At 51.5% G+C, this 9,928-nt stretch overlaps 3 protein-coding genes across 3 annotated transcripts; 1 reads left to right on the top strand and 2 right to left on the bottom strand.

Annotated features, from left to right (window-relative positions):
- The first annotated feature begins 1,439 nt into the window (after window positions 1–1,439).
- SEPMUDRAFT_149434 (TPT-domain-containing protein) lies at window positions 1,440–3,395 on the top strand. The gene is made up of 4 exons (XM_016905547.1): window positions 1,440–2,180; window positions 2,247–2,654; window positions 2,711–2,884; window positions 2,939–3,395. The coding sequence occupies exons 1-4, from the start codon at window positions 1,764–1,766 to the stop codon at window positions 3,134–3,136; spliced, it is 1,197 nt and encodes a 398-aa protein (XP_016761015.1). The 5' UTR covers window positions 1,440–1,763; the 3' UTR covers window positions 3,137–3,395.
- A 688-nt stretch (window positions 3,396–4,083) lies between these two features.
- SEPMUDRAFT_149433 (uncharacterized protein) lies at window positions 4,084–5,874 on the bottom strand. The gene is made up of 5 exons (XM_016905546.1): window positions 5,711–5,874; window positions 5,527–5,616; window positions 4,896–5,278; window positions 4,706–4,838; window positions 4,084–4,647 (listed from the first exon to the last, which is right to left on the bottom strand). Exons 3-5 carry the CDS (start codon window positions 5,260–5,262, stop codon window positions 4,428–4,430), a joined length of 720 nt encoding a protein of 239 aa, XP_016761014.1. The 5' UTR covers window positions 5,263–5,278; window positions 5,527–5,616; window positions 5,711–5,874; the 3' UTR covers window positions 4,084–4,427.
- A 3,068-nt stretch (window positions 5,875–8,942) lies between these two features.
- On the bottom strand, window positions 8,943–9,903 carry SEPMUDRAFT_149431 (cytochrome b5). The gene is made up of 2 exons (XM_016905545.1): window positions 9,409–9,903; window positions 8,943–9,287 (listed from the first exon to the last, which is right to left on the bottom strand). The coding sequence occupies exons 1-2, from the start codon at window positions 9,583–9,585 to the stop codon at window positions 9,210–9,212; spliced, it is 255 nt and encodes an 84-aa protein (XP_016761013.1). The 5' UTR covers window positions 9,586–9,903; the 3' UTR covers window positions 8,943–9,209.
- Between the last annotated feature and the right edge of the window lie 25 nt (window positions 9,904–9,928).

Genomic DNA, 9,928 nt, shown 5'->3' with positions numbered 1-9,928 from the left:
TCTAACCGCAGCCCTAGACGTAACTCACCCAGACAGTACGTAATATACCTACCTCCGCAGCTCCGCTAAGTCCACTTCTTGTTATCGACGTAAAATACTTCGAAGTTCGCTACCTCTGTGTCGCAGCGACGCTACGTCGCTACTACTATTACGACTCTCCCCTACGAATCTGCCTCGCTACTCGTAGAAGCCGATTATCTTATATATAGGTATACGTATCGTACGCTCGCGATTAATAATCGTACCTATTTTGAAGGGGTAAAGGCAGATTCGTAAAGGAGACGGGAGTCGCGACGGCGAGACTTGCGACAGTGGCAGCGGTAGTAGTAGCGATATAGAGGCGGGCCTGCCGCCTCAGGCAGCGGAGTATATTACGTCGATAACGAGATGTCGAGGTGTGTTACGTCTAGGGCTACGGTTAGACGAATCCAAGGGCTGCCCATAGCCCCGCCGCCGAAGTGAGCGCCTCCGATCCGAAACTAAACTGTTCCCCCCCTTCGACCCCCCGGAGATCCTCACGGGCAGCCAATGGTAGACAATAGACATCACAATTCAGTAGCAGCATTGTCGACGACGGTCGCGCAGGAGCAATTCTCTAATATGGCAGATGGGCCCGATGACGCGGCGCGAACGGACTGGGGACAGCACCACATCCGTCCGTCTGAAGATGATGGCGAAGAGGATGGAGGAGGAGGAGGAGGAGGTCGTCCACCACGCCGCTTTTTAGTCTATCCCGGTAGTTCAAGTCCATTCAACCATTGCACGGGCAGTGGTCCAACTCCAGGGGCGAGAAAGCGAACAGACGACGGGGCAAAGACGGGAACCAGCCAGCATCGTCTTCATCCACACGTGTTTGAGCTGATGTGGCGCCGCCCATGGCCAGTAGAAGAATGAATGCCTACCTCCTACCGTAGCACAGCTGTTCACTGAGTGTACCTCCTATGTGTGTGAGGTATGTGTGCACTACTAGGTACGGTATGGAGGTACTGTGTCAAGTAGTTCGAGAACTAACAAAACTAACTGGTGGATGCTGCTGCGAGGGCGCAAGCTGAAGTGCAACTGTCAGCATTCCTCCTCGGCCATGCCGTTGCAACAGCGGCCATTCCCCCGACTGCGTGCTCTGATGAACGTTCCTGTTGATGATGTTGGTGTGGGGGAGTGATGGAGATCATGTTCAGGAACGCGCGTTGTCGCACTCGCTGGTAATAATAATAAAGAATTACCAGGTATTAACCGAACTCCTCCTGCGGACCTACATCGACATCGACAAGGGATAGAAGACGCTTGGCCGGAGCACGTCGCGTCGGAGCCCGTCGCCCATTGGACCAAATTGTATGCTGAGGCAAGCTGTACAGACGATGACCCTGCGTCGCGCGCTCTCACTCACGTCTTTCACATCTTTTAGGGATTCTTGTCTTCCACTTCAGCTCACGTCCCCGACTCTGCATACCATACCTGAACTGACCACCTCCTACCGCGTCTGCGCCTGGCCACGACTTCCGTCCTTTCTTTCTTCCTTTCTCCCTTCATTCCCTCATTCCATCATTCCCTCCCTGTCTGCTTCCTTCCTTTTTTCCTTTGCAGTGCCACCTTGACACACTCACTGCCCACCTCCGACGAATACAGACACAAGTCACCGCCGCCGCCGAAGCGATCGAGAGCGCGAGCGCACGAGATTATACGCGCACAGGGCAGCAGGTCGAAAAAAAGGCAGCTTCCGCAATAATAAAACAGTAACAACACCACCTCTACACATCATCACAATGGCCGAGAAGGAACGGCAGTCGGGCGAGCAGGAGCGGCCGACAGACGTCCTGCCCACTGTCAACCCCGAAGCAGAGACGAGCCAAACGCCCAAGGCCGGACTCCACCCCGCCTTCTACATCGCGACCTGGATCTCGCTCTCGTCGAGTGTCATCATCTTCAATAAATGGATTCTCGACACCGCCGGCTTCAGATATCCCATTGTGCTCACCACATGGCATCTGGCCTTCGCCACGCTGATGACCCAGATCCTGGCCCGCACCACACATGTGCTGGACTCGCGGAAGAAGGTGCCCATGACCGGGAAGATCTACTTGCGCGCCATTGTGCCCATTGGTCTCATGTTCTCCCTGTCGCTCATTTGCGGTAACCTGACCTATCTGTACCTCTCCGTCTCCTTCATTCAGATGCTCAAGGTATGAATGACATGTCAGCGCCGTGTATGAAGGCATTTCGGTCCGGACACAACTAACGTGCTCCAGGCCACCACTCCCGTCGCCGTTCTCATCGCCTCCTGGATCTTTGGTGTTGCGCCTGTCAACCTCAAGACCCTCGGGAACGTCTCATTCATTGTCATTGGTGTCGTCATTGCTTCGTATGGAGAGATCCAGTTCAACATGACCGGTTTCCTCTACCAGGTCGGAGGCATCGTGTTTGAGGCTACTCGCTTGGTCATGGTCCAGCGTCTGCTGAGCAGTGCCGAATTCAAGATGGACCCTCTGGTCTCGCTCTACTACTTCGCCCCCGCTTGTGCCATCATGAACGGTCTGGTTGCCCTGGTTATCGAGGTACCAAGATTGACCCTTGCAGAAGTGGCGAAGGTGGGATACTTCACTTTGGTCGTCAACGCCATGATTGCCTTCCTCTTGAACGTATCTGTAGTGTTCCTGGTAGGTTCAATTTTCTACCTGCGCCCGCGTTGCGATACTGATGAAAACCCCTCCAGATCGGCAAAACCTCGTCTCTCGTCATGACTCTGTCTGGTGTTCTCAAGGATATCCTCCTCGTTGGTGCTTCCATGATGATCTTCCGAGACCCTGTATCTGGTCTACAGGCCTTCGGCTACTCCATTGCTCTCGGCGGTCTGGTCTACTACAAGCTTGGGGCTGATAAGCTCAAGGTATGTCTGGAACAGTGAAGAATCCAGTCGAGTCTTGTTCTAACCATCTCGTAGGAGCACTTGGGTGGCGCACAACGCGCCTGGGCAGACTACGGTGTCAAGCACCCAGCACTTCGAAAGCTTATCGTTTTCGGCCTCGTCCTCGTTACCATCTTCCTCCTCCTCGGCGGCATATCGCAGAGCGGCTACGTCCCTGCCGGTTACGACGCCAAGAATCTTGCGGGCGCAGCTTCAGACCGATTGGGCTGGTAGGGCAGAATATTTGAAATCCCAGAGACAAGAATGAAGAGAGTGGCATCGAGTCGCACACAGGTGCAGGATAATACATGACTTGAAAGAGAGTCCAAGGAAGAACGAGTGATGATTATACAATATCTATGGCTTCGCAGGAGGAGCGACAAGGACATTCTGGAGCAGGGCAGAACCTGGTCTTCCTCTGCGTCAATTCGTTTTCTTTTGATAGGGATCAGGTCCAGATAGCAGCTCACAAAGGGCAGTGCTGGTGGTGGAAATCAGCCCGTTTCGTGGCAAGGCGAATAATGGGCAATTTTGCGCCACCGATTACCATCTCTTTTTTTTTTCTCTCTACAGCCATGTGTGTGTGTGTGAGAGAGAGAGAAAGCCCTCAACATGCGGATCCACCTCAGGTAGGTACCTTACTTACATGTACCTGTACCTGTACCTCCTACCTCCTACCTCCTAAGTTAGGTCAGGTAGGCAAGTTAGGTGGGTATAGATAACAAATACTCCTAGGAGGTAGGAGGTAGGTAGGTATCCATGGATAGTGCCAAGTATGTAGTAGGGTTTAGCGTGACTAAGTTGTCTAGAAATTTGGGCATGCATGTGAAGAAGTGGGTCGAGTACCTTGGGTACATGTAGATACATACCTAACTAAGGTATGTACTCTCAGATAACAACGATTTTACCCACTAGGAGTCTAGGAGTCTAGGAGGTAGGTATGTAGGTAGGACCACGTACCGTGAAGCCGAATCATCGAGATTCGATGCGTCCGTCGGATACCGTTACTGTACCTAGGTATGTAAGAGGTACATGTAGTCCACCAATGGCTGCAGGATACAAGTAACGTAGGTACCAAGCATACCTACCTACCCAAAAGATAATAGATACGGTACCTGGTACCTTAGGTAGGTAGCCTGCATCAGAGAGAGTAATAACTGAAAGTTGAAGTTACATATAACTGCCATTTCTATTCATCTCTCATTCGTGAAGAATGTATCTCTTCCTAAAAACTACATTGTGGTATTCGCTACAGGCGCTCGTAACGAACAGTGAACAGGATCCCAAGCATTCAGACTCCTGAAATCACTCACAGCTCTCGGTGCAAATTCGAACCAAGAAGATTAGAGAGCCATCAGGCGCTAATCACCGCGCCACTACTCAGCAGATAGCATCCAGCATTTTGTTGTGAGTGCCCCAGGCCCGTCTCTATACTTTGTCGAGTAGGGCACTCCTCTTGCGCCTTTGCGAAACATAATCAGCCATCGGTTCAAAAGACATTTCAGCTCGTCTCGGTCATTGGACTCTACTTGTTCGCCTGCTTCTTAGCCTCATCCTTGGTCTGCTTCGCTTGGTCTTTGGCTTGGTCTTTCTTCTCCTCGCCGACCTTCTTTGCTTCTTCTACCTTCTCTTTGCCTTGCTTCGAGTACGTGTCGAGCTTGTCGCCGGCGTCCTCCTTCACGCCATTAAGGTGATCTTGAGCATTTCGCACATAGTCGGCAGACTTCTTCTTGCCCTCTTCGTACCTGGAAGGCGCGTCAGCATCATACTTACTTATTTCATCAAGCTACGATGGGCGCATACCTGGGACCCAGCGTATCTGCAAGGATCTGGAAGACGTCGGCAGCGATCTTGAGGTTGGTGCTGATCAGGGCCATGACAGCGGTACTAACGCCTGCGCCACGGTTGTTGTGGTTGGCAGTCTTGGTGTACTCGTCTGATGCAATGTCAGTCAACTGGATGCAGACTACACTTATAGAGCCGTACGACTCACCGTTCCACGTGCCAGTCAGGTAGTTGTATGGCCAGAAGGCATAGCCCTTGGCAGTGTCGACGAGAGTGCTGGTGTCCTGCTTGACGATGGGGAACTGCGTCTCGACCTTGCTCAAGCCCGAATCGGCCAGCTCATCCACCTTCTGCACGTAGGGCGCTGCGTAGCCATACGGCTTCTGGAGGTATGGCTCGACTGGCTTGCCGAAGCGAGCGTATGCGCCATCGGCGAGTTCCAGCGACTTCTTGCCATATGGATTGGTCTTGTAGGTCTCAATACCGTCGTGGACAGCTGGGTACGAGGTGAGATGGGAGAGGAACTTGGACTGCGGCTTGTCGCCGTTGGTCAGGGTATCGGTAGCGTGAGGCATGATGGTGGTGACGGGACTGCTGGACGGTATTAGTGTCAGAAGCAGGCGTTGAGGGCCCAACAATGGCTCAAAGTCGGTGCAGACGGGAGCAGCAGAAGGGTGAGACCAGCCAGTCAGACGAAGATGGATGTGACAGAGCCTGTTATCGCAGCAAATCTCGATGCGTGTGTGAGACGCGGCCACTGGGCCACTGGGACACTGGGGAGGAAGCTTCGTGGGGTGTGACGGGGCGGTGCTTGCTGGTTGGGCGGGTTGCAGACTTACGTTTGGTGCGGTGACTGCCAAATCAGTATGTGGTGTGGTGTGCGAGAGGTAAGAGGTGACAGTTGCGCCTGCCCTGCTTTGCTTGCTTGCCTGTCACATCCGCGGTCAGTGGTCCATCGTGACTACCTCTCGTCGCGTTGCCTGCGGGTCGCTGCTGCCCTGCCCTGCCCTGCTCGCGACGTACAATTGACAAATTGGGATGGGTGTATCCGACTAATGGATGCTACTGCCGTGGCCTGGGTGCGCGCAAGAAAGGTTCAATTGCGGGTTGGAAAGTGTGGTGGGCTGACCTGTCAAGGGGGACCAGATGGAAGAATGCAGCGGAATGCAGAAACAGATCGGAGTGAGAGGCAGAGCAGAAGAAAGCAAGAAACGTTGGGAAGGTGTGCGCGGGTACCTACTCTCTCTATATCTGCCCTGCCCTGCCCTGCCCTGCCTCTCCCACTCTCTCTCGACAGAAGTGCTGCTCTATTCAGGTTCGCATCAATGATGAATGTGAGAGGGCAAACGTCACTTGCATGTGAAAGACCTACCCGTACCCGTGTACATGTACAGTCGTTACAAGCGAAGTGCATACAGGGGATCCATGTACTTACATCAATCTAACTTAATCAAGATTGACTTATAATTGCTTAGAAAACAATCGAAATCTACAGCTCTCTAGACCCTACGGCTTGTACGAGTACTAAGCTTTATCTAGCCTAGTAGCTCCCTTTCTAAGATAATAAATCTTAGGTAAGATGCCAAACAGCTAACCCTAGTCTAGTCGATACAACTTGATATGCCTAGAAAGTTCTAGTCAATACGATCAATATCTATGTAGGGTTGCAGGGATATGAGCGCGCTATACACTTCGCTTGTAACGACTGTATGTGCAGGGTGTAATAGCGCGGCCGTTGGATCCACTCTCAACCCGCCTCGCTCCAATCGGCGACTCGCCTGTGTACACTAGAACAGTAGTACTGATAGAGCGCGTAGAGGAGCCGCACACCTGGAAGCCCTGCGAGTTGCACTTTTAGGAGGTAAGGTGGAGGTAGTCTGTAGTAAATACTGGATGCTGTGAACATGGCCATCGGCTGTCCGCATAGCCTACCTCCAGGTTCCTACCTTCCGCCGGGCGGTTTCTCCACGACGTGCTGGAGTTGGTCGAGAGCCGCCGTCGGACTGTGCTCCATCTCAATCGCCATGGAACGCGCACACCTTGCAGCCGGTGGGCATGACTGGGTCGCATTATCGCAGAGATACATAGTGACAGAGGGACAGAGATACGTTGTACCTCCTAGGCTCTTACAGTCCACAGAGATACCTGACCGCACAACCGTCGCACTGCCAATGACTGGGCCTGCATAAACACGTCCCAGGGCCGGAAGCTCTCAACCACATCCACAGACCACGTTCAGGCTCCACATGCGAAATTGTTGCATGTGAACGCCAAGAACACACCTCTTTTGACTGCGCGCGCAGATGAGCAACCGGACGCCCCCGGCCCCAAGCTCCTTCCACATCTTCTATAACAACCCGATCGGATGCATGTGATTCGGAGGACAGCTATGTACAGCCTACAGCCACCTACAGTATATCCAACTTTCCCACTGACTCTCGTGTCCACATCCGGGCCATCACACACCACACCCTCACCGCGTGGACATGGCAGACTATCCACTGCCGCACACCATCTCCCAGATGTGCCGACCATGAACAACATCCCATACCAGTCGCTCGGTTTCCTTCCATCTGCCGCGTCGAATCTGGTGAGACCGCGGCATCGGATCTCGTCAGACCAGAAACAGGAGAAACATATATTATGAAAACGCACGCCGATGTATCCTCGGTTCTGTGACACCTGCCTTGTTATCGCACTCGGGGTAATCCATCACGGTATTCCTCTGGCTCCGCTCACGCAAGCGAACTCTTCGCGCCAACGCATCTTTAGGGGTTCGACGATAGATAGCCATTGGCCACAACGAGTGGCGGATTGCCAATCTACCATCACTGAATAGGGTTACTGGACACCAAATAGGTAAGAGGAGCGCATCCTTTCGAAACTGTCCACAAGCCGGTTTCACGAGCACTACCCTCCAGTTCTCGGTATATTTTTCCCCTCTAGAATGCTGTGCCACCCAGGACTTCTGGAAAGCATTCCAGTTTCTATCGGATTCATGACGTTCAAGTGATCCAGGACGTGCATGAACATGTAGGCAGCTCCATACATGTACATGTCCATCACCATGACGTTGGTTTAACAAGAAGGAGCCTGGGTGTATGTACATGTACTTGCAAGTTGGCAGATTGACGCTGACATACATGTATGCTCAGCATATCTTACTAGTACATGTCAGGTAAGGTAGGTATGCTTCCGATGTTGCTACGGCATTCAACAGTGTCATCTCGAGAAATCACACAGATACAGCATCGTACAAGCGTTACCACACGACTCGAATGCAACTTGCTAGAATGAGTACCACTAGAGCGGGAACACCTTCGCTGATGGTCGTCAGATGAGCCGCCTTTCGAATGCGTCGACAAAAGAAGAAATCCAGTCACTTCGCTCTATCAAATCGGTTATCAAGCACCTCGATACAGTTGCTGTTAGCCATTGACGATCTAGACCAGCTGAACTGTAACAACGTATATGAGAGAGCGAGAGCTGCAAGATTTATTCGCTGCCTTGCTTGATATACCCAGTGAGATCTCTGGCCGTCCGAATACCGAACATGCCGGTTCGTAGCTAGAGAGCTTCTGACTGACAGCGAAGAACCAACAAGTAGAAAGCACGCGTCGTAGTAAGTCCATCAAAGGTAACTAGGCTGATATCACTTCTTTGTACAGTGAGTGAGTGATATGTATACTGACTGCATATACTGTACATACCCAAGGTATTTGCTAATGACGCCCTAGGAACGCATATGCAAATCGATAGATATATATCCCGGGTTTCCTACACTCAAGTTACCTAGCTAGGTATTATATCAAGCAAGCACGCAATTGAGAATCCGATGGAATGCAGAGCCGTAAGGAACATGTAAGTAACAGCAGTCAGCTATAGCGGGTCTAATGAATGCGTAGCTGGTATCGAATGATGGGGTATATACCCTACTACTTACTTAACTTATATTACTCGCCTCTATACTACTATATACCTGTAGGTACTCTTCTTCCTATAATACGAACGGACAGACGCAGCATGTTTCCTGCATCTAAGATATAGTGCCTATCCTTGAGGTCACTCAAGGAAAAGGGGAAAAGCGAGCTATAGGAGAAACACAGTCGTTTTGATAAAGAGGTGCCCTAGGATTGATTAAAAAGGACGGATAACCGATCGTGAATAACATAAGTAAGGTAGGTCGGAACAATGATACGAAAGAACACACCAGTTGTGCTCGCGAGACTAGTATAGTAGAAGAACATTCGGATATTGGTCATTTCCTTACGACTTGATAACGCCCATCTCTAGCTACATAAGGTAATTTCAGCTCGGTACCTTATCATGTCAAATGCACGTACGTTGGTCCCAAACAGTCTCATCCGCTCCATTGAAGTCTTTCGAAGGATGTAGGGAGATATCGCCATAATCCAAAAAGCACAACCCAAAGTGTATCTTATATATGCTTATGCCAAATCGTAGCGTGCGTGGCAGGTCGTAAAGGGTATCATTGTGTTCTCTAAGATGTACCTTCCGTTCTTCATAGCTTAGCGGCCTCCTTCACCTCTCCCACTTTTAGCTTGCCTCCATATTTCTTCAGGACGCTTTCGTTGTGGTACTACATTCGCACGTCCAATTGAATTAGCATCAAGCCGTTTTGCCGCATACCTACGGACGGAACTCAGGAACTGTGCTGTGTCTCCCGTTGTTTCTCTCCTTGCTTGTTGCTTGTTACTTACCTTCCAGAACTGCTTGCTTGCGTCCTTGCCACCCACGCGCTTGAGGATCTTTGCGCCGCCGGGATGCTCATCCACAAAGGTGTCTAGCTTGTATACGTTGTTGTCGATGATGATGTGTAGACCCTTCTCTACCGAGCCCTGCTCCTTGACTTCGTTTGCCGTGAATTGTTTCGACATTTTGGATTGGTGGTAGTGGTGGTATCGTAGGGGTCTTCGCTGCGCAATGGCGTGTATGTTGTCGATGTGGGCTTCGGTCTGTGTAGGCGGAATACCACAATCGTAGGTGTATTCTGTTGTTGGAGGGTGATTCCAGCGATGGGAAGAAGACAAATCACCTCGCCATCACTGGCTGACCGCACCATGGGCCGAGGCTGTCGGCATCCGGATGAGCGAAAGCGGCTAGCTTGCACGATCACGTTGTTCTTGCCGCTCCCGAGTCCCGTCCAGCGGTTGGCGGTGAGATGCTTAGTAAGAGTTAAGCATCAGAGCCGTTGCATGGTACAGTACCTCCTAAAGTACA

This window comes from Sphaerulina musiva, assembly GCF_000320565.1.
Source record: "Sphaerulina musiva SO2202 unplaced genomic scaffold SEPMUscaffold_5, whole genome shotgun sequence".
NCBI lineage: Eukaryota > Fungi > Ascomycota > Dothideomycetes > Mycosphaerellales > Mycosphaerellaceae > Sphaerulina > Sphaerulina musiva.
The sequence above is the reverse complement of the archived record's forward strand: the minus strand, read 5'-3'. Positions and strand labels throughout refer to the sequence as shown.